This window comes from Taurulus bubalis (genome assembly GCF_910589615.1).
Source record: "Taurulus bubalis genome assembly, chromosome: 9".
NCBI classification, from domain to species: domain Eukaryota; kingdom Metazoa; phylum Chordata; class Actinopteri; order Perciformes; family Cottidae; genus Taurulus; species Taurulus bubalis.
In genome coordinates, this window is record NC_136597.1 from 7,600,250 (window position 1) to 7,625,455 (window position 25,206).

Genomic DNA, 25,206 nt, shown 5'->3' on the forward strand with positions numbered 1-25,206 from the left:
CAAGCCAACCCTGTCTCCTAAAAATTACGTTCCCCCAGAACTAATACGCATTCCCAATTACGTTTGATCAGAAACGTATCTCCTCCCTGATTATGTTTGTGTTTGACGTATTACACATACGTTGATTATACACGTATAGGTTGATTATACACGTATAGGTTGATTAAACACGTATGTTGATTATACACGTATTTTTGTTTTATTGTTTTTATGTTTGACGTATTACAAATACGTTTATAATCGTGTGTTTGTGTAATTGTTTTCTTGCATTATTTAAGCATATTTCAATTTTTTAAACTCCAAACATCTTAACTGTAACAGTACGTTGTGTTTGACATATTACAATATTTCTGTAAGACCAGTACAGTTAAGATGTGTGGATGTGGTCAGAAATGTTCTGAACACATTCATATCAGTTAGTATTTTGAAAACCGGATGTTGGGTCCCGTGACTCCTTCCGCCTGTTTGAATATTTTTCACGTCAGATTCTGCACTTGATGTGACCACAGAGATCCGAGTGTCTGCTGATGATCGCAGTGGTTTACTGCACTAGATGGAGTTTATCACACACTTTGGGCTGCATTCCCAAACAACCCGACTCAGAGAAGACCGGAGCCGGCGCGAAGGAGGCTGTTACCGACGGCCTGACGGCGACGCCAAGCGTCTGAAGACCGAGCCCCGAGCCTCCCGGTGCGGCCGGTCCACCCGTTCCCCCCGGTGCTCGCCTCCCGGTGCGACCGACTCTCGGGCTCCCGGTGCGGCCGTCGCCCGGCCCGGGCCGGCCGGCTCTCACTGGCCGGCTGTCACTGGCCTCACCCCGCCCCTCTTTTCTTTTTTCTCCGCAGAGTTTAAAAATTGAAATATGCTTAAATAAAGCAAGAAAACAATAACACAAACACACGATTATAAACGTATTTGTAATACGTCAAACACAAACATAAAAACAATAAAACAAAAATATGTGTATAATCAACATACGTGTTTAATCAACCTATACGTGTATAATCAACGTATGTGTAATACGTCAAACACAAACATAATCAGGGAGGAGATATGTTTCTGATCAAACGTATTTGGGAATGCGTATTAGTTCTGGGGGAACGTAATTTTTAGGAGACAGGGTTGTTTCAAGCAGCTTTGTACTAGATCAGCCTGGGCACTACGAAATCAGTCGCATCTCTCAATGCCTGCAGAGAATGACATACAAAAAGATATTCCATACTGAGCCTTGCACATAATAGATAATTGTACCTCGGAGAGCAAGACCACAGTGTAGAGCCTGGGGTTCCAGCTCACGCCAGCAATGTACTCAGTACAGTCCCTGTGAAGTAACACGATGCCCTGGAGATACCAGGTTGGTAGTGAAGGACAGTGTGTCAGAACATTGGGTGATGTTTTTGGGGGACAAACCTAAGGTCCACAGGGGTTTGTGCAGATTTCTCCCCTGGTGAACGGCATAGGAGACACAACTTATCTCTAAATATATGTCTTTGAGGAATTGGACGTCTAGTGCACACATGACCTTCATTATGTATTTCTCTCCCTTCCTTGTGGCCCGCTCTTCTTCCCGATTCCTCTTTTCTCCACTTACCAGTAGCCAATTTAATCCATCCTCTCATCCCGGTATCCCTCCATCCTTCTCCCTTAACTCCACATTCAGCTTTGCATGAGAAGACAGGCTAATGTGGGCTATTTTACCCAATATGTCGGCGACTTGGCAAAATTGATTTTCCACACCAATAGCTTTCCTCTTCTTAGTAACCTACCATTTCCATATGGCAGCCAGTCATTTTTCATGCTCCCTCCTCTCTGAGAGATAAGCAGTAGGAAGCAGGGGAGAGGTGAGATTCCGAAGGCTGGGTTTAACATGTAAGTGTGTGCGTTTGTGAGCTGCAGGGGTGAGGGTGGGTTTGGCTGTCAGCGGGACTCACAGGGGAAGGGGAAGAACCTTGTTCTTTATGTCACACCTCCTGCCAGCTGTGGAATTGTTTTGATACAGAGGTCTCTCCCCTGCCCTCCCATGGGGGCCCACAAACAGCTCACAACAACTCACACAGCAGCTGGAGCATGCAATGAAATTGATATGCTTAATTTTTTCTCTTAGTATACGGCAGTTCAGTCACTGCTGATAGGACCATTTTATCATGCTGCTCAAGTATTCAGGGGGCTAAATATATCATAGCTCAAGTAGCATGAGAAGCTACATCTCAAGGGGCTGTCATCTCAATGAATTCAAAATCAAGTAGAGTCAACGTTTGAAGAAAAGAAATTGTGGAAAATCAAGTAAATTATTATTGCTTAAACCTGTTTTGCTCATGTCTGGTATTATATGTGAGCCAGGCCTTTCTCAAGGGGAGATAGGAGGTTACTAACCTCAGTGGTTAGGGTATAATAATGTGTTCTCCTCAGCAGCGATTCTATATAATCAATCTGATCATGCATGCATGTCTTGTGATTGCAGTCTGCCTGTACCATCGATGTACTCAGAGAACCAGATACCATGTCTCAAGATGACCCGCCATTCATTCCAAGCGTTGCTCACTGGGATCTTAAGCCAAACAAGTTGTTCAGGCGTCTTCAGGGTTCGAGTTCTAAGGCCCATGTGCCATGTAGCCAAGCATGATGAGAGGACGCACACTAGAAACGTATAATGAAAAGGTGACATGTATCCATGGTTAGTCAAAGTTTTTGTCAAACAACTTGATTTGCTTTACCATTGACTCAAAAACAGAGTCCTGTTCGCAGGCGAGTAAACAAACACATGCAGCGTAGTCTGGTTCGGGTTTTTAAAAACTACTAATGCAACAGATAATAAATAGGTATTTATTCTTGCTGTTTGCTGTTCCTAATTTTTACATGTTAAAAAGTGTCACTTATGGACCAATAATTGTTGAAGGATGTTCCTGAAAAAAGCAATAATCCTTTTGGTTGTTTTATACAGTCTCTTTGAAACATTGCAAGTGCTGCCATGCAATGGCAAAATAACCTCACTGCCCAGAGCTGTTCCTGGAGGCTCCTTTGTACCTCAAATCCATTACTCTCATCAAGAAAATATCCATCTTGTCCAGTGCCGATATAAGCTTGTGTTTAGCTGAATTTGTCGTGGCAGTCAGTCGGCTGTAATGAGTGTATAAAATGCTGAAAGAAAAACTGTATTTGTAGAAAGTTTAAGATTCTACTTCTTTTTTTGAAAAAAAAGCATCAGTGTTCTTTGATACCTGTTTGGATTGTCAAATGACAAGCTGCCAGCTGGCTCCCATTCTGAACTGCTTTCCCTTCATCTCATTTCATGAGGTTTCAAATTGCAATTCTCCCGATGTCAAGTAAACTGGGATTCTATTAAATCTTGTGGCAGACCAATCACAGGTGATGACCAAAGTCTGATGGTCTGACAGATAGCTGTCAGCCCCAATTTATGTGATGAATATATTTGTGTTTGTTGATGTGTTTTGTTAAACTGGGCGCAAATGCACAGTACAGGTTAGACTCCAGCCGGAAAGTAGAGTAGATGTAAAAAGGAGACTGTAAAATAAGTTTGTCTAGTCTGAACCAAAGCCAGAATCCAAAGTCATTAGTAAAGTTGGTCATTTCTTAAAGTGAAACAAAACAAGTTGCTCAGAAAGTGAACTACAGTCCTTCAGATCAGGTGTCACTTTAGGCTTTTGCAGTTTCTATGTGTGGTGGCTCAGTGAAAGCGTTGTCGCCTCACAGTGAGACGGTTTTAACCCATGGATGAGGCAGGGAGGGGCCTTTCTGTCTGAGGCTTGCATGTTGGCTGTTACAGTAACAGAAATGCAGGTGAGACCATTTAGATTTGGATTCTAATTACCCAGAGGTATGAATATTTGGTTGTCAATGTGTGTTAGCTGTGTGATGGACTGCTGACTCATTGATCCCTTCACTCATTCTCTACTCCCTTCTCACTGTCTCGGGAGTTCCATGTTGAGGATTATGAGCTCATCGGCAAAATGGAAAAAAAAACACTTTCAGACATTGCTGACGAACCATCTTAATAAATTGCCTCTCAGCCAAATGCTCTGAGTGAATTTTAGTTTGATAAGTCATAACTGCCAAGTAGGCTTATGTAAACTGATAAGATGTCTTTATTGGATGCTTACTGATTCAATTAGCCATTAATTATTCATTCAATTCATTCCAAAAAGCCCCAAATATAAACTCAAATTCACTAATTGAAACAGGCAAACATCAAATGCACTCTGAAAAACAAGACGCATGCAGCCCCATTAAATAACAAATGGAACTCTCAAATATATCAGTATGAACTCTCAAACAATCTCTAAAGCAAGCTTAACTTTCCACGCTGCACTGGAGCTGTCAGTTATTCAACAAGTGTTTATCCTTGCTTACCAGCTCACAAATCATCAAAGCGTGTCTGACTTGACATGACAGCTTCAATAGGGTACTGTTGCTGAGAGGAGCGAGGGCCAGGTTTCGCTGTAGCTCCAGCTAACATAGTAAGGCGAATAGACATGTCGGGCACCTTTGTTCCATGGTTTCACTGCCGAGTGCTTTCTGATTTCCTCTGCCTGTCCCTCTGTCTCCCTCCTCTTGTCTGGCTGCCCTCTATATGGTGTCTGTCAACTTTCTTTTCTTTTCCCCTCATGACTGTGTGTCTATCTTTGTATGTTCTCCTCTCCACTCTATCTGTCTTTGTCTCATTTTCTTGCTCCTCCTCTCACTAAAACAGCCAGTCAGTACCAGGGATCTGAGCTTCCAAGCAGGAAGTGAGCGATTTGGGTTGTGAGATGTTACAACATTAGAAAACAGGGAGCCTGGGGGCCTCATCATTTAGCCTAATTGACTTTCTTAATGGTCTTGTCCCTGCCTTTTTCGGTCTTTCAGCATGTTAATCATGCCCGTTTGTGGCGGATGTTCGTCGGCGTTGAGTTAAAACCGTATAGACATAAATGCCTATTCATGCCTGGACCGCCAGACACATCGAACAGATGTCAAATCAATTTGGATGAGGGGAGCCTGAAAAAAAACAAGCAGAAACAATGAAAGAAAGAAAAAAAACACACATATGTCAGGTAGAAACTTCCCAAGACATGTCCTTGCGTGAGCTTAAGCAAGACTGAGTGATTGCTCATCCAGCTGCCTGAAGAAACCAACACTGGCAGCCGTAGCCGTTAGCCGTTCTCCATGGATGAAGGCATAACATTCATCCTAATTATTCTTCCTTGGATTCTTTCACGGCGTCCTTTGTTTGTTATATTTAGATTTGTGGTTTTCTGTGACTTTTTTTTTTTTAGTGCCTTTTTAGTTAAAATATCTACTTGTACTTTCACGTTCCTCAAAGTAGTCATCTGAACGATTTTCATTTAAATACATGTCTGTTCAGTTACTATCAATCACTGCACAAGGTCACATAATGGTGATGGAGCCTATGACCCACTGATGAAAGCCCTTCCTTTCCTCATGTTACAAAGTGGGTGTCTGTGTGCGGCAGTCCAAATCACAAGTGGCAAACAATTAGAACGTGAAAAACAAAAGCACACCTGCAACTACTGCTTGGTGGCACCTATGGTGACACCAAAGAGTTTGAGTGGATATCTGTGAGAGTGTCACTTTAAAGTTGACACATTATAGTGTATATATTACAAACTTTGTGTGGGCTGCCAGCCATTCAGACCTGGCTCCCCATGTCACATGCATACATGCATACCCCTACATTTGCAAAGGTTCGTCACAAGCCAATCAAAGCAGACCTGGTGACTATGTATGTTCATATACAGTATGAGAACATTATTTTGATGAAAATGTTAATATGAACCTGAAAATGAGCATTATATGCCCACTTTAAAGTACTGCAATTTTCAAAGTTATTCTTTTTCATAGTGTATAACAATATTGTTCAGTAGTTGCCTTGAAAGACTAACACACAGTAGCCAAGGACAAGCTGGACTGTGTAAATTATAGTTTATTTTCAAAAGCAGCATTTCCCACAGCAGCAGTCCCAGCTGACCCTCTTAACACAGTCTATCCACTTAATGACACTCCTCTCTTCCTGTTTTTTTTTCTTGATTGTTGCCCCTCTCAGGCTTGCTGTGATTGGCTCAGGATAATGATTACCCGAACCAATCAGCCAGTTAATTAGCGCTATTGCTTTCCCATCGTCCCGTGCTGAGGTCTCGGTCAGTTCCACTCGTCCCTGTCTTCACCTCGCCTCGTCCCTCTTATTAGCGCGCTGGAGAGGCGGCACAATCAGGCAGAGCACTGGTCCAAGCCTGGCATGCTTGTACACACACACACACACACACACACACACACACACACACACACACACACACACACACACACACTGGTCCCAGGAGTCCTTTCATTGCCAGTGATTGTCATTCGCAGCTGGCTCTATGACCTTGATGGGTATAACAGAAGCACCACTGAGGGATGCTACAGCGCTGTCTCTCTCTCTCTCTCTCTCTCTCTCTCTCTCTTTCTCTCTCTCTCTCTCTCTCTCTCTCTCACACACACACAATACCACATACTGGAGTTGAACTCGTTGCTCGTTTCCCCTCAAAAACATGGGGAGTGTGTATATTTATCTAGGGTGTGTGTGTGTGTAGACAGGATTAACATTATAATGAATTAGTCTAATGGTGTTTTCTTTGGCCCACCTTACACTTTCCCTGGCACACTTTGCTTTGCACAGCAGATTTTCACAAACACACAAAACAAGTTACATGACCGTTATCTGAGAAGATGTGTGTACGTTCTTGTACATATCTGTGTTGCTACACAACAGGTATTTGTTTGTTGTGGCCCCGTGACACCTGACAGGAACGCAAACAGCAGGAGATGCTATCGAGCTTAAATACACACAAACACACAAGCACACATACGCAGACATGCACAAAGATGCCGATGCATTGGTGCTCATTTGCTCTGCGTGCTCAGAGGTGTTTGGTGTTGCGGAGCTGCGCCACACCTCCTGTCATCCTTCCCGCAGTATCACGAGCACCACAGTCTTTCATGTCTGCTTGGCTGGTAATGAGAGCTGATAGAAAGAGGTGAGATTCCCCCATCAGTCCTCCCACACACACAGAGGGAGACAGGCTCAGCGGAGACAGCGCACGTTTCTTTGCCAGCATGTCGGAGTGTGTGTGTGTGTGTGTGTGCACGCTGCAGATTATCCCACTTCTCCCCCACAGAGACATCTCCTAAACACAAAACTTCTCCTGACAGTCAGTTACTCTTCAGCTGCAGGTACTGTTTTTATCAGAGATCGCTCTCCCTCTCAAACTCTCTACTTCCTCCCCACTGACACACACACACACACACACACACACACACACACACACACACACACACACACACACATTGTGTACATCCGTTCTTGTTTTTCCCCCTACTTTACACCTCCCCTCGCATTCATCCAAGTTTGACGCAGAGCCATCCGTGAATAACACTAATGTTGCACCTCATTCTTGTTTTTTTCTTTCCTTCATCTGACCCAGTTTGTCACTCTCAGTAGGTGTTGGCTGCCACTGTGATTAGTGCTCAGAAATATCTGTGTCCTGGCAGCTATTGCATCTATGTGTTTGTGTGTGTGTGTGTGTGTGTGTGTGTGTGTGTGTGTGTGTGTGTGTGTGTGTGTGTAAGCTATATAGACTTACTGTATGATTAGGGGGTTTGAACACAATTGGTATTAAGGGAAAGTACCATTGATATTACAGCTATTAAAACAAAGAGGAAGAAGGCTGGGAAAGACAGAGGAGAGTGAGAAGTAAAAAAGGGGAAGGACAAAGATAAAGCGAGAGCAAGAGACGACAGAAGAGAGAGAGATTTCCAGTGCATGAGAATCATCCACAAATGACTGCTTTCGCTACACTTTTGACATGTCTCGCTCTCATTGTTTGGTATGACAAACAAAAAGAGCAGAGGGAGTGACCACCAGAGGATACAGTACAGAGAAGTGGAAAACGATGAATGGAGAATGAGATACAGACGCTTAGCAGAAGAAGAGTAAGGACATATTGGAGAAAGTAACGAGCGGAGGAACAAGGAGCCCGAGAGCGAGAGGGAACAGAGGGGGAAAGATGAAGTGGGACATCGAGATAAATGGCACAGAGCTTTGGAGAGGCTATAAGGGCTTGAGCTCCGTCTGGCATAGGGTTGTAACGCCGCAGTTTTCATCTCCCATGCTCTTTCAAGTCGGGAGTAGAAAGGCCGTCATCTCAGCTGCCATCCCGTGGAAGCGTGCTCTCATTAAAGGTGACCTCGTGGCAGCCGTCTGATCATGAGGCACAGTGCAAGGGAACCACTTGCATCCTTTTGCACACAGCGACAGTGCTGAGGCCCAGAAGGAAGTCACAGTGACGACCACCCCGTGTGTGCACACCTGGGCTGTTGTCAGTATTTAGACTATAGGAGTTCAGACAGTGACGCATTGCCGTCACCATCGGCTTTGTGCACCAGCAGCTTTTGATGTGAGGATGTTCACATTCAGAGGTGGGGACAGTGTCAGAACATCGAAAACCTTAAAGCTGGAAGTCAGCACCTCCGGTGTGCTTCTTCATTCTCAAAATATGATGTCGGTTATAATCTTCATGAAAGTTGTGATTTTATTTCCAGCTCGGAGAAATTGTTTGACATGACTCACTTTTTAGCCAAGCGTAAGATGAGAAAAAGAATACCACTGTCATGACATCTGTTCAGAAAATCTTAGCAGGAAGCAGCGAGCTTGACCCTCATCAAAGTAGTCCAGCACATGTACCGCCACTAATTGGATGAATTAAACAAACAAAATATGAAATGGTAGTCAGTGAGCTTTGAAGCTGATGTGAGGCACATTTTGTGTTACCTTTGAACAGAACCAGGCCAATTGTTGTCCCCTTTTGTATAGTATTTATGCTAAACTGAGCAAACTGTCCTCTGTCTCCATGTTCACTGTGCAGACATTAGAGTAGTATTCATCCCTTCATTTAACTCTCAGCAAAGAAGTTAGACGGATGAATATATATCCAAAAAAGCAATCTATTTCTTTAAAGTATGCACATCGTGTTGTTCTGAACCACTTAATCACCAAGCATTGTGCATGCTGGCTCACTGGAATATCTTACTGGGAAAAATACCTATATACATAATAATACGGATTCACAGCAAGTACCAAACGTTGTAGTCAGTCTACACATGACTTTTTAAAATTATGTTATCATTTTTCATCACATCTCAAGCCTGAACTCAGGACCTGCAAAGATCTACCAGGTCACAAACTGCTGTTGCTGCTTTTTCGGTTCTATGTTAATCTAACATGCTGTATTTTCTGTGTTTTTTTTTTTCTAACCTGCCCGTTCCTGTTGCTGGGTTATCTGTGGATGCTTCTGGCCACGGCAGTCTCATGTGAGTATATCGAGCCAAAAAGTCCCTGGGTCAGATCATTCCTGTCTGAGAGAATAGGACTGTTGGCCAACTAACTTTGCAGCACAACTCAAAAAAAAACAACAAAGAAAACACGACTGTATCTCACAGCCTTTGCTACTGAATCTTCCGAAAACACTACACAACATTCACACTTAATTATTAAGGAATGTTTTTTATATTTATTTAACTGTTCCACTTTCCTTATCTGAAAGTAATCCTACCATGCATTAACAAGTGGTAACAGCAGGCCTCCAATGCTCAGGGAAATGATGGTAACTTTCTTGCCAACTGATGAAATCAAACCAAAGTCTTGTCTGATATACATTTTTAATTGCTAGCTATCAGGGATTTGCGTCACCATTCAAGGCACAGTGAGCTTCTTTTGCTGAAATGTGTATCAACAAATTCCAATAATAAGTGTTTTCCAGTGCGCTTTGCTTCGAAAAAATGGAAGCAGTAATTTAGCAATTCTTTGCCTCGGGAAATAGGCTTACTCAGAATTGAATGGGAGAAGCTTGCAATTGTTCATGTTGTTGATGTCTGTGTGTGTGTGTGTGTGTGTGTGTGTGTGTGTGTGTGTGTGTGTGTGTGTGTGTGTGTGTGTGTGTGTGTGTGTGTGCAGGTGATTTCAACAGAGAGGTTGGGGAACCATATCTTCCGTCTGACAGGCCCCGGTGCTGACCAGGACCCCAGAGGTCTCTTCACCATTGACATAGACACAGGAGAAGTGTCAGTCAGCCGCTCGCTGGACCGGGAAGCCATTGACTCCTACCAGGTGTGTGTGTGTGCTTTTTTTTCTTGTGCTTATTGTGTTTGTGTAAATGTTCTTTTCTCTTTTTTCTGTCCACCTAGCCACTCTTTCTCTGACACATTTATTGTTTACTTGTCTCTCAGTTCATGTAGTTCCTATTTTGATCACTGATTATTTCCTTTACAACTCAGTGATGTTATTCATGAGAAACTGTAGTTCAAACAAAATTCACTTTGATGAGCATATGTATAGCAGACTTGCAATTGAAAAAAATAGACCAGTTAGAGGTAAGGGGAAGAGCACTTTGGTTTCGACGATGCATATACTGGCAGTGTTATTGGGGAACGAATGGGCTTCGCATTTTGTTCGAGCTGAATTGATGCTATCAGTTAGAAGTGGGTGCTTTCCTCTGTGCTCAAAGAAAATTAGCGCCTGTTTGAGGTGCTTTGCGCTTTTCTGATGCCCCCAGGGTTGTCTGCATGACGAAACCATTTCCCCAGTAACAGAAAGGGGGGGAAGGGGCAGAGAAAATCTCCGTTTCAAGTGAGTCAGTTGATCGTATCCTGTTTGCTCAAACCAGACGCAAGTATAATTCCCTCTGTAAATACCAACAGATGTGAAAGGAAAGCGGGCATGCGACAAACAGAGAGGAAGGCTGAGAGGGGAAAACACACATTCGACAAACGTATTTAGTCTCTCCCTGTTCTGGTGTCATTGCTTAGTATTACGTGACCAGGACATTGGCTGTCAGTGGTGACGGTCTGATTCAGGTTGTTTACAAGCACCTTTGACACCCAGTAACTGAGCATCCCTGTCTCTCATGAATAATCTGGTTAAACAGACACCCGCTGCAGTCGTCCTTAATAAATGAATAATATGTTACTATGAAATTGTATAAGGAATGATGACCCAGTCATATAAGCAGTGTTTTTTACTGTCATTCCGTCTGTTGCTTATAACACTCACTGCATGAAAAATTAAGATTGTCGTCCCTGTGAACGCCTGCAAACGTCACTAATCCCCGGCAGTAGTAGATCTGCGTTTACACAGGTGTTTGGGAAGCAAATGTAAAAGGAGTAACAGGTTTACATGCCACATTAACCCTTACAGTACTGCAAAGAGCCAGGTTTGAGCAACGAGCTGAACTTGGTAATTCTGAGTCTCCGCTTTTACATTCCTTTATCAAAATGAAGTCATTAAATTAGAGTGTGTTGTCTTTTTTTTTGGTGCCTTTTTCGATAGCAAAAACAACAGCAGAAGTGTAAACAGTGTGTTTATCTGATCGACCATAAGCTGCAATTGTCAGCATGCATGTCTGGCTCACTATCTTACCACCAGTAACCAAGCATTATGTTCCAGAGGCACACCATTACAGGTTCTCTCTATACGTTAGCTGTGAGCAGCAGCCTCAGCCCGACGCCCTTGTAGAGCTGTGCGCGGGCAATCGACATGCTCTGAATGCTACGATAGTTACGAATATTGTGGTTCCTTGTTGATCCATCAAGAACGTTTCAAAGGAAATAAACTTGTTTATGCTCTTAATACAGATCTTTATGAATTCAGTTATTGCATGAGCCGTACATATTCTGCCATTTTAAAGCACTTGCAGTATATTCATTTTAGACTTTATGCAGATGCTTTTTTCATTGTAGCATTCCTACTACAATTAACATAACAAATATTATAGAGACACAGACAGAAAGCACAGACCTTCAAATTAACCATGTGTATCTATTAGTGTATTCTAATACCCTCAAAGTGCAGTGACAGGCTCATTGAAATATAGTTTTTGAGTCTTTGTTAGCTATCATAAAAGTTGGTCAATGAAACTCTGGAGAGGAAGACAAAGAGAATTGGGGAAAAGAACAGGGAAGAAGAGCGAAGAATGGGTGTCTGGGGACCTTCCCCATAAAGATTGTACTATGTTCAGTATGGAAAAATTGTATCTCAGTACTGGGGTATTTAATGGCACAATGACTGAGCTCAGTCAAATGCGAGACTGACGAAAAAAAGAAGAAAAAAGGTCAGAAGTACGGGAAAAACGACACCGGGAGAACTTGACACACCTGCAGAGACACAACAGAATTGAAGATTTACTCATTAACAGAATATTTTGTAGTAATTTATTTGATTTTGATTATAAAATGGTGGGTGGATTGTTGCTTTGAGCTGAAAGACAATGTTATCTAAACACAATATACTGTATAATTATATACATAGCAAGTTTGTGCTTTGATAGAACAGCTAGCTGCACATTACATTATACCAAGTACATTAACCCTCCACAAGCAGCTGATTGAACCTTTACTTAGATCGTGAATACACAGCGCGAAGGTCTCTGAACCAATATTAACCCTCATCTTTGAGTGATTTGTCTCTCTCCCACTCGGCCTCCTCTCTGCCTCAGATGCTGCTTCGTGTTTCACAGAGAAGAATGTGTTGGAGCCTGTTATTTATTGGAATCAGCTCATGGAAACATGGCTATCTGGTAACCGTATTTTGGCTGTTGATTTCATTGTGCGACACAAGAATGATGGAAAGGACTTCTCCTGCGACAGACAGAGACTTTATTGAAACTGTCAGGCAGAAAGATGGCCATCTACGAGCCGGAGCAAAGAGACGAACATGTAGCAACAGTTCACCATGCACATAACTTAAAATAACATGAGCTAATTAGAACAAGTTATGGATTTCAGTTCGATTATGTATCTGCCTGCTGACACGAAATGAAATGAAAAAAACCCTCAGAGTGATTTTACCCTCATAGTCTAAGCATAGCATCTCAGAGATTTAATTGAAGGCTTCAGTCAGTGGCTAAATAATTCCATCATTGTGGGGGGAAAAAATATCCCAGTCTAATTTTCCGCTATTTGAAAGGCCTGCAGTAAATTTGCTTCATGAATGCTATCACTGATGATCATTATTTCTAACCTGATAGTTGTAATCCCTGAAGGCAAGCTCTGTACACAAACTATACGTTTGCCCTTTATACAGTTATAAACGCGGGCGTTGCATTCTCCGGCTGCTTCGCTTCCTCCCTTCTTTGTCCTTTTGCCAACCAGTCCTGTGCAGTATCCTGCCCTCTTTCCTCTTATCATAAGGAGATTAAAAAAAAAAAGTCTGTGCCCCTGTCATAACTCAGAACAAGGGTCTCCTATCAAGTGCCTTTCCTTTTTTATCAATGGTCTAACAGTGTGTGCAGAATGAAGACTGCATCACTTTTATAGTGCCCAGTGGTCCTTGCAGGCTGTCCGAGTCACATTTGTTAAAGGTGTCTCCTTTCTTACTAGCTAATGGCTTGAGTTGGGATGAAACATGAAGTATTCAGATTGAAATCACCATTACTCTAATGGCATTTTATAGACAAAGTGAAACAGCTTAGGGTCTTTCACTTTTATATGGCCAAGCCTAGATTTAATGCTAGATGTATCTGTTCAAAATGCTATACTCAATATTTTTAGATTAACATTGGATCACATGACTACTTGTAGTTATTGAAAGTTTAGATATGCACACCTGCCAACGTGTACACATTTTGCATTGCAGACATGCATTTTGACATCAAGGTGCACTGATATGAGTTGTTACTTTATACAAAAAGACAGTTGTCTTTTCTTTTTTTCCGTCACCAATGTAATGGATGCAAAATATAGCCGAGCCAATTGAGACATTGAGCTGGGTAATGCAAAAAGTTGTATTAACCAGCTTTAAATGATTTATTACACCGTAGCCCCAAAATAGTCTGTGTTCGCTAGTTAAGATTTTACAGCTACATCGTCGTCATAAACTGAAATAAGCTGAACATCGTATTTAAACAAATCTAATTGGCTATAAATTTGATCACTGCAGAGGTGTAAACAGTATAAACTATAAGCATGCCGGTTAATGTGTTGCCAAAGTGAAATTGTGTTCTTTAGATGCTTTAGGCAGAAGAAAGACACATGTACGAATACAGACACAAAAACTAACAGTATCTGCAGATATGTTTGCAAAGAATACATTTTTGGTTTCAAGAATTTTTAAATCAGTTCATCCCTCATTTTTTTTTTTTTAACCTTGCATTTACGTCTGGTATGTTGAATCGAAAATTGGTCCCACTAAAACACAAACATGTAAGATGATATGAATCTCCAATGCATGACGTTTTTGAAATAACATTTGAAAGGAAATGTCAGTAAATGTCAAGTATTATCCATCGAGAGGGATGATGGAACACCATCATCTCTGCTCGAGGTGCTGATTTAAGATATAACAGTAGATGTTGTTTTGGATTTAGATAACATCTTTCTCTTATCAGAGTGTGGCTCCATGTGCTCAGGGTTACATGTCAATCTTGTGTCTGAGCAGCCGGCTGCAAGTCAGCACAGATCCTTCAGACTCCATGTCTTGCCTTTAGGTTTAAGGTGTGGCCTCTTCCTAGTGTCCGTTTCAATACACACCAATGTGTCCATCTTCTGTTGCACAGCCAGGCAAAGGTTGTATTGAACAGACACTGCACTTCCGTTTCCCTTATTTCCATCTCCTTCCTAATGTACGGTATGTTGATGATTAATAATCAATATTGGCAAAGAAATGCTTCACCTTCCACCCAAGGACATTGTATATCAAGATTATATTACTACCAGCTGTGAACATAACTTAAATAAGTTAGGTTGAGTGGCTTTATATGAAAACGCAGTGGTCAGAGTTCTGGAAGCTTTTCAGCACAAACTAGGCTCTCATACAGCGGTAACAGCTGATAACGTCACACAAACGTAGAACCCACCCTCCGTTTCCGCCTCAGCTAAACACTGTTTGCTCCGTCAGCACTTCCGCCGTGGTTTGCACCGTTGGCGTTTTCAGCATCGTCAGCTGTGCTGCCACTCTTGCCCATTTCAGAAAAGCACGGTCTAACTTCAGCATAACGACAGCGAGGGGTCAGCTCAAGACCGACTGGAGCTGAGGATTCTAAATAGGCTATTCGGGAACGGCAAGCGAGGCAAACAAACAAACAAACCCCTGACAAAGTAAACGTTTGCTGTGGAAGAACAAACAGACGCAGCGACCAGCTTGGGCACATGTTCACAAGGATTTAATGTCAAACATTATATTCGTATTAAGCTCAATTAGGGTGAAAATGAATGTTAATGAGATGGAAAATGGGGAGGAAGGGAGCGGGAGGAGTACAGGGCTCATCACTGCGGTTATGACAAGCTTGGGTTGGGTCGAGAGTGGCGGGGAAGAGTCCTAATTGGCTTAGAACGGAGGAAGCATAGAACGTGAAGCGATAAATAACAGTCTTGTTTACACAGGTAGAAGGATGACCCTCGGTAATGCAGGTCATCAGAACAATAAGTGTGGTGAGTCCTTTGTACGTGCGTACCTTGGATATGCTGAAATTTATGTTGCACAAAAAGCATACAGCTACAAATGTTGCTGTGGCCATTATTTTCACGTTATAAAGTCCCACTGTAAGCTCCGAGCGAAGGAATAGTCAGTTCTACTAACAAAAGCCAGAGAGGCTCTGGTTGCAGCCCAATTATTTTCATACCGTGTAGTCATTATTTGAAATAATAGAATTTGATTAAAATCAAAGTAACAGATGTCTTAGCCGAATGCTTGAGGTGTTTGGTTGGCCTTCTTTGGGCTGTGAGCCACACAGCCCGGTGTTGCAGCCTGCAGTAGAAGTAGCATCCGCCCTTGTGATGTCCTTTGACAGCAGATCTAAAAGGCACCACACTCACTATATTCTGTCTGTCAATCCACAGTGACAAAGGGAGGGCTCACCAAAAAAAATAATCATACGGACCTATCTCAACTCTGCAAAGACCAAGCTGTGAATTGACGGCTGTTTTGATTTCATTTATTTATTTTTCTAAATTTCAGCTTTCAAAAAGTCCCCTCACTACAGTTTTGTCAGGTTGTCAAACTGCATAAATACATTTTTACCTATATTTACCTATTTTTGACAGTGTAGACATCAAACTGTGGCATCCTCTCAGAGATCACTCCACTAAGAGGCGGACCGCGGTCCGGACGCTCTTGTCTCTGGACCTTGACCGAAAACCAATAGATAATTGAGAATTATTACATTATTTCTACTATTTTCTACTTTATTCAGCGGTCCAGGAAAGACACCGACTAATTGCACGCCTTGTAAATCGCTCACGTGATCCTACTCGGCCAATCACATGAGTGTATTCCGTGAAGCGCCGCCCTCGACTCGAGTGAGATATTCACACACACGGGAGAGAGACCCGATAGTTGGAAAAAGTACGTTAGTCAGAGAAGTTATTTCACGTGTTCAGAGTCAGAGTATAGAATCCTGAGATGAGATCAGAGAACCCTGAGGTCAGAGCATAGAACCCTGATAGCAGAGAATCCTGAGGTCAGAGCATAGAACAAAGAGATAATGGAACGCTGAGGTCAGAGCATAGAACCCTGAGGTCAGAGCATAGAACCCTGAGGTCAGAGCATAGAACAATGAGATAATGGAACCCTGAGGTCAGAGCATAGAACCCTGAGGTCAGAGCATAGAACCCTGAGGTCAGAGCATAGAACCCTGAGGTCAGAGCATAGAACAATGAGATCAGAGTGGTCCCTAACCCCACATCGCTTAACGCCCGAATAAACTGAATTTAAAGCTGCAGGACAATTCAGTTAAATATATTTTTCTAAAATTAAGTACTTAAGTAATTAAGTACTTTTAAGAGTCACATTTTTTAAATCCAGCCTTTATTTTACTTGAAAATTAAATGATGATGTATTCATTATTAGAGTATGTATTATTTATAATGAATCCAGTTCAATTGGAAATCTGTAATAATAAATATTGTTTTATCATATTGTGCAAATTGGACATTATTGTGATGTTCTGGACCTTTGCATGATGAAATTCTCTTAGAACTGGACCTCGCTGAATTTTAGTTGAATACCCCTGTCCTATAAGCTGCACAGTAGTGTGAAGGGGTCTGTTGACATCATGCTGGTCATCTCCTCAGTCCCTGAGACTCTGGGAATGTTCTTTCCCCTTACAAGTGTTGTAACACACCGTGTTGCCCCCTTTTGTCGAAAAATAACAAACCAATTCCTCTCTTTAAACACAACACACACACAGTGCAAAAATGATAAGCATTCTAGAGCAGGTTCTCGGAGAAATGTATTAAATTCCTAACAGTGTAAGCATTAAATTGCTTCAGGCTTTACTTTTTTGCAGACATGCAGACCAAATAATTCCCACAATTTGCTAATTTGGCCACTTTGCAGGATTCCATCCGCATACCTTGCCGCACAGGGCACAGATCTCACGGATTTGTTGTTTAATCAAATTTTACAGCTTTGCTTTCTCTCTGTCCTTTTGGCTCATACCTGCTCCACTGTGGCTGTTTTCTCCTGCTTATGTGTGGGAGAGAGAGGATTGTTTATTAATCCGTCATGTTGCTGAGGTGGAGGAAAAGGGACTGGAGGTTAAACTAAACATTTGACCCTTCGGGTGGATACATTCTATATTGTGCATTGTTTGGTGACCTGTGTCTGTTTGCGTAGCTGCGTGTGAATGTTTATCTCTGTGCGTATCTCTCTGTATATGTCTTGATACTCTTGCTCATCTTTATGTACATTTTTATGGATGCTAATATCCTTTTGAATGTTCTGATCTAAAACCTTTGAAAAGATAAGGAACACACAGGAATTTATTAACATTGAATGGAAACCAGCAGGAACCACATCACAATATTAAATATAAACTATCTCTAATTGAATGGATTAAAAGTGGATATTCTACACATTAAACATGTCAGTGTAATAGCTTTATCAGTTTGCTTATTTCTTATGAATGACCAGGAGTTGCTTGTTTCCTGGAAAACATCGACTTAATCACACAAATGGAAGCATGACCTCTTTAACAACATGTTATAAGCTGCCAGACTAAAGAAAGACCAAGAGGAAGGGCGCGTGTGTGTGGATGAGCGAGAAAAGCGTGATCATGTGCGGAGAGAAAGACAAATGAGACATATTTTTTCAAGATTCATGTTTGGAATTGATAATCTTTCTGTAGGAAAGCTATAACTGAATGCACCGTTCACATCACTGTAGGGTGTTCTGCTGAGAGTGTGGTCCACACCGTCATTAACTAAATGAACACAGCTCTTCTATTTGCGAACAAAACAGCCACATGTGATGAATAGTTTCAGGTTGGTGTGCATCCAGAAAGAAAGAGAACAGACTGCATTGCAGAGAGGAAAGAACAGTTGACCATAGGGAAGTCAGAAAAGGCCGATGAGGTCGGAGAGAAATGGGGGATAAGAAGAATGAAATACATTTAAAAAGCTATTTTTATAACAATTGCATGTTCTGTACCACAGCTTGCACATATGCACACCTACACACTTCAATGGACGTACACCACTGTTTCATAGAGAAATCTAACGCTTTCCTCATTTACAGTAGGTGTAACTTCATGAGCCTGGGGCCTTAAAACAGGTGAAGCCTGTTGTCCAAATCCCATTCCTGTTTTCTGCTTGGTTGGACTGTAATTTCCTGGGCTTTAGAAAGCAGGATACGCTGCCCTGCACACTGGAAAACAGGCCTGATGTGCACTTAGTCCCTGTATGTGGGCAAAAGATAAAGAACACACACACACACACACACACACACACACACACACACACACACACACACACTATCAACACCACCATCACCTACCCACTCCTCTAGCCCCCACAATAGCTCTTACCTTTAAGAAATACAACCACAATACTTTCACGCCACAGGGTCACACGCCGTTGCACGCTGATAATTATGCCACTGGTCTATCATTTATTTCACATGCATACTTGCGTAGTTAACTATGTTTGCAACACTCGCTTCTCTATGTCAGAGAACCACTACTGTACACACAGTCTGTCATCCTTTGCATCCATTGTTTGGTTTTTCAAACACCTGCTCTGTTAATGAGAGACAAATGATGGAAAATCGTAAGTAACGTTCAATAAATGGAATGTCAGAAAGGATCTTTCTTTTGAACTATTTTTGCGGTGGCAGTTCCAAGAGATGTCCTCCGATTTGTTTCTTGTTTTTAAGCCTTCCTTTAGGTCAGGATCATTCAACTCTGTTGAATCACTCTCCTGCTGTCCTTCCAGAAGCCTCCTTAAACCCCTGTAGACAAACTGCTATGCCCCTACTCCCAGATAACCTGATTAAACAGTGAGTGCCCTGTTGCTCAGCCTCAGGCCTTACCGATGCTAATTCAGCCTGTCCGCCGCCTGCTGAGCCACATGGCACAACCCCTAATGCACTCTACTTTAGTTCCAGGGCAGCTCCACTTTCAGCTGGAGAGACTGGAGACAAAAACACTCTCCACTGAAATGGTTGACATTGACCACAAAAGACGGGAAATGGACTGAAATGGGTCACTAGATTATTAGAATCTGTCCTGTGGGAAATGTAACAGTAAGTACAGTCAGAAGAGATAGGGTCATTTCAGAGAATGATTGACCATCTAAAAATAAAAACACATTAATTATTCACCCACTCCTGTGTCAGCTGAAAGTCATTTGGTCAAGTGTGTAGATCACTAAATATACAGGAAGTTGCATCCAAAGTCTCATTCCCATCTTTTCTTCAAACTGTCAAAATCCATAACCTTTTATATTCCTGTGTACCACTGCATTCTGCAGATAGACATGTGTGGTTGCAATATGATGTTACCTTTGACCCATAGTAAAGCTAAGCCTTTTCGCTGAGGAAAATATAGGCTGATAAAAGTTATAAGCCTATACCTTTTTTGGCCCAGACACAGACTTGGAACGAGCACACAAACCAAACAACAAAAGTTTAGGTGTTGTGAATTTTAGTAATATGACATTTTCAGCTAAATGTTAGAAGGTGCTCCCTAAATATTGTGTATGCTGCTCTTTGAGATATAATATTAAAAAACAGACCCTTCAGACCTAATTCAATCATTGAGCTTAGTAAATTGGTGTATTTTGCCCAACTATGTAGAACTCATAGTACTTACACTGGTAAGCCCAAATTGTTACATTTTCAGACTGAAAAATACTGTTATAAAGGTCATTAGCTTTGTAATACGAGCAGGATGAGAAGCTGACAGGTACCATAAATGAAAAGGATCAGGTTTCTTTCAGATGATTTAGTCCAGAATATGTCCTTATCGAGGCTCAGCTGGATGTCTATAGTCAAAATGTAATCATTGATACATTTACTGAAACTAGCCCTTTAATTCTAAAATGATTTTAAGGTGCACTTGAAACTCATCTTGATAATTGCGTAATAATGTACAGTTATTAATAATGAGCCATAATGATAACTGTACATTAATAATGTACAGTGTAATAAAGTGTTGTTAATTATGTGAAATGAACACACCACACATGTTTTTCTTCATCTGATGCTGTAAGCACCTTCCTGTAGGAACTCGCCACTGTTCATGTTATATTTCATTTCAACATGTTTTTTTTCGAAAATATATTAGTCTTTTATTATCTAAAGAGACACATTAAATAGCTGTAATTGCACAGAGCTGTCTTGTTGATGGCATACCATGGTCCCTGAGTGAACCATATATAGGCCTCCTCCAAGGACAAATATAAAACATTACAAAAGAAGCAGCGAAGACAGTAGCAGACAGGTAAGCCTAGTTTTCCACTGGCCCTCCAAAAAGTACCTTCAGTGCCAGACAAAAGGAGCTTGAATTATACCATCGGAGCCGATGAGTGTGGGGGGGTATTTTGTACCATGCTACTCCAGAGAGAGCCTTTGTGACTCTTTCAACACCTTTCTGAAGCTGGATTATTTTTTATCTTGCCAGACGGCCAGCTGAATGAAAGATCTTTTCTATCATTTTCTATCTGCTCTATACTTTTAACTCCCCCACTCTTTCTCACCTTCCATCTTTTGTTCAATCGCTCGTCCTCCAAAGACAACCTATTTATATCTTCTTTGGCATTCCAAGGGATTCTTTTATTTTGATGTAATGAGGAACATTTCGCTTCAGTGACTCTGGGATAAGAGACAGAAAAAAGAAATCCACATGCAACACAATCTAGTATTCTAAGAACAGTTCTGTTTGTCGAAGAGCACATTAACATTTTTGGCTTCTGAAATGTTCATGCTGATAACGACTGGTAATGAAGGTTTAAAATGAATAACACTGACTTTATAACTACAAAGATTGAGAACTGGCTCACACATGGATTACACAAAGAGCCATGCTGAGGTTTCATTTTCAATAAAAATATCCATTAATGCAATGTTTTGAGTGGAGGATGTGCCTTATTCATGGCTTAGCAACCAGCCTGAGTACTTGAGATGTTATTGTGATCTCCAATAGATTACTATTATGATAATGATTCGGGCATGGGGGGGGGGAATCCTGTACCAAACAATGTGGGACAAATACATGCACCATTACATCCCTAATTTATATGTATTACAAGACATGTCAGATAATTTGGGAGTGATAGCAGGGTCAAGTCATAGGTTTTTTGGTGGTTGTCAACATTTGGATTATCATATCATGTATTTTAGACGACAGCAATGTATTAGCATGCGACTGTAATGTGCATATCTGCTCTTTTCCTGGGCCATGATGGAACGTAAGCCTCACATGGTTGAGGAAATCTATTTGTAGCAACACACTTATTATATCTACCTAACACCAATGCAGTATAATACAACAGCACTGCAATAAATCCTATCATTATTTTATTGAATGGGTATATAGATATGGACATATTGTTAGTTTACATTTAAATGTGCGCTTGATGAAAAGTTAAGGTATTACCAAAGTTATCACAATTCAGTCTGTGGGGGACATCATTGTCTGTGGCAAATTCCATGACAATCCATCCAATAGTTATCAAGAAACTTCACCCCAAACAACAAATGTCAAGCAGCTGGTGGTGCGAGAGAGAAGGTCAGTGGATCAACAAAGTCATCAGGATACATTTTCTCGGAACATGAATGTCTCTGCAATCTTTCGTTCCAGTTCATCTGGTACAGTAGATCTCAATAAGTGTAAACTTTGACCTACTGCTGGCTCTGGATAAAAAGTCAGTGGATGCCCTTAGTAGTAGTTTCATCCCTGTGTGCATCTTGGATATCTGTTTCAAATTCCATGGTGATCCATCCAATAGTTGTTGAGATGTTTCACTAAAAAACCCAAATGTCAACCCCATGGTGGTTCTGCAGAAAGAGTTAGAGGATCATGTAAGTCTGTCGGCTTCATCCTACAAGTGTCTGTCCAACATTTCATCACAATCCATCTGGGAGTTGTTGGGATATTTCAGTCTGGATTTATGTGGTGGACCAACTAACCCATAGAACAACATATTCTGTCCTGAGAGCTTGTATGGCTAACAATGTTCTGGTAGAGCTCATATCCTATAATTGAGGAGGATGTGGAGTTTTGTTTATCTGCTTTAGCTTTGATTTTGCTCTTCAGCAGAAAAACTCTCACTCAGTCCCAATTGGTTTTCAAGTGTTTCCCAGTGAGCTATGGTGAGAGCATGAAAAACACTTGGCAGCTGTGCTTCCTTCTTGACAGCCTGCTTCCACGGCTTAATTTCATTGGTATAGAAGGATTCAAGCTTTTGAAGGTAGACTCAGCACACATGTGTACAGGACCGGTGAATTAACAACCTCATATCCCTGCGGGTGTTTCTAAGGAAGGCTGATGCCTTGAGGTCTACGCTTTGAGAGGAATAGAGGAAAAAGTGAAATTCTTTTGGGAGGCTGAGAGAAAAACACATCCCTTTGTTGTTATCACATCTCTCTGTACTGTAGAAGGTGTATGGAAATTGAAAAAGAAGGGTTTTTCTTATACGGACTGGGGGTGCTAGTACAATTAAGCTGTCTCCCTGGGATGTTTGTCTTTATGGAGTTAGCAAAATAAAAATATAAGAAACACAATGCTATTATATTATGCAATATGCTGTTTCCTAAAGCAAATACTGTATTTCATAGTGAGTGTTTGAGATCCAACGGCCAGTGTCACTGCAAGCTTCCTGTTCCTTCCAACATCATTAAGCTGTTTTTTTACCGACACTTGTCTTTGATGCCACTGACCCACCTTCGGGTTCTTCTGATTTTAGGTATTCCAAACTGAGCGGCCAAATCCCTGCACAGTAAAGCAGTTCAGCAAGTTTCACAGTGATCAGATTATGCCTCCCTTGCTTTGTCCATGGGAGGGCATCGAGGAGAGTTTGAAGGAGAGAACCCCCTCCTTCCTGGGGGACTGTCTGATTTGTGTTAGGGCAGGGGCATGGTTCTGCGGGGTGGAGGGCAGCCTGCTGATAAAGGCTGAGCCACAGGACTGTTTGGAAGGTTCTGGGAATTATTCACCTTGGAGCTACTGCAGAGCCGTTTCACTGGGATCTTAAGAAAACGACAGGCAGGCAGAGCCCCTTTGAATGCACCGCCCCAGCAAAGGGAGGGCTACTTGAATGGCTCAGGAGGAGCTGAATGCTGAGTGAATGGGAAATGAGGCGATGCCAGTGGAAGGCAATGGAGACGCTTCCATATGCATGACTAGGTCTCTTTTCACCACTTCCCCTTTTACTCTCGCCGGGCGTTTAAAGCAGTGATAAAGCCTTCTCAGCTCATCTACCTTTTCCTCTGCTTCTGTTACAATAAGCCAAACGCCCAATTGACTTGGGCTTCAGCTCACACCTCTGCCTATATCCCGCCCCTGTAATCAACCTAGCTTCTCATCTCTGCACAAAGGCCTTTCAGTACTCAAAGTTTGGAGTCTCCTTGGAGACAGAGGAGAGGAGAGGAGAGGGAAAGTGAGGAATGTAATATTTGGTTCTATCATAAATTTAGATTGAAACAAGCCAAAAGATGTCAGTATAAAGTGTAGTTGCTCTTATTCCGCCTTGAAAAGTTACAATTGCACATCCTTCTCAGTGTGTGCTTGTGTTAGCATGCATGTGTGTCTGGCAAATTGACATGAGGGATCACATGGATTCCTCCTGTCCATGTGTTGAATAACATGAGCTTTAAATCATGTAATGCTTGAAAAGGTTAGAGTCCTTTTACACCAAGGTTGTGTCAGTTTATAAAAGGAAATTACAGAATATAATAGGTCTGGCACTATACAAGTAAATGGCACCTATTAATTAGAAGCCTCACATGGTTGAGGAAATCCATTTGTAGTAACACCAAACAGAAGATATTCACAGGGTCGCATCCATGTGGATAAAATTGACCATAGTGTATTTATCAGGAGAAAATATCCGAGCAACACTTGAATAATGAACAGCAGCCTTTATTTAGAACGAAACTGTGACCTTTCCACCATGAAACGTGTCACAGTCTCTGTGTGATAATTCTATCAGCTCAGAACAAAAAGCCCTGCTCGAGCTTCACAAACAATCTCAGGGCAAAAAGGAAAGAGAGAGGCGAGTGTTGCCGTTTACTGAGACCTGTGATGCTAACAGACAAGATGGATTGTAGTCACGGATCTTCACTCTGAAGGTGGGGGCAGGTCAACCAATAAACACAGAGGTAATGGTCACAGAGTTTATCATCTCTGCTGTGGCCGTCTGCCGCTGATCCGGCTCGAGCAGGGCCCATTTTCACCAATTCTCCCTCCCTTTAATACGTAATTTACCACCCAAATGAAATCACTGCATTCTCTTGCAAAAATAGATGCTAATTTTCATGATGATTTCATGATTCATTAATTCATGGGAAGCGTCATTATGATTGGGGGCTTTTCGGGATGTAATGAGTCATTGTCGCTGCACATCTTAGCGTCAATAAGCTAGATTTAATACAATTTCAAGCATCCACACAAGTAAGAAATGCATATTTTATAGATTCCTTAATCTCGTCAGTTCCCCAGAAGTAGAAGTGACTGATGAAGATGGTGTGTAAATGTGCAGTGTAGCTGATTGAATCTCAAAAGAACATATTACATATGTCACCATATTATTTTATTATATTATAAAATGTAATGTACAAATGTCCTTACTTATTATCGTTATCAACCTTAAAGGCAACCAGAATTTACACCTGCCAGTAAAATAAAAACACAAGTTACTTTCACATTGACATAAGAGACTGAACAC

The 25,206-nt window shown here is 41.7% G+C and overlaps 1 protein-coding gene across 1 annotated transcript in view; it reads left to right on the forward strand.

Moving 5' to 3' along the window:
- Window positions 1–25,206, forward strand: part of cdh13 (cadherin 13, H-cadherin (heart)) — a gene marked incomplete at both ends in the record, with an annotated part of 275,810 nt that overhangs the window by 124,123 nt on the left and 126,481 nt on the right. Inside the window, one exon of the mRNA XM_079224117.1 lies at window positions 10,007–10,159. Coding sequence (XP_079080243.1) covers window positions 10,007–10,159 — 153 coding nt within the window. The remainder of the gene's footprint in view (window positions 1–10,006; window positions 10,160–25,206) is intronic.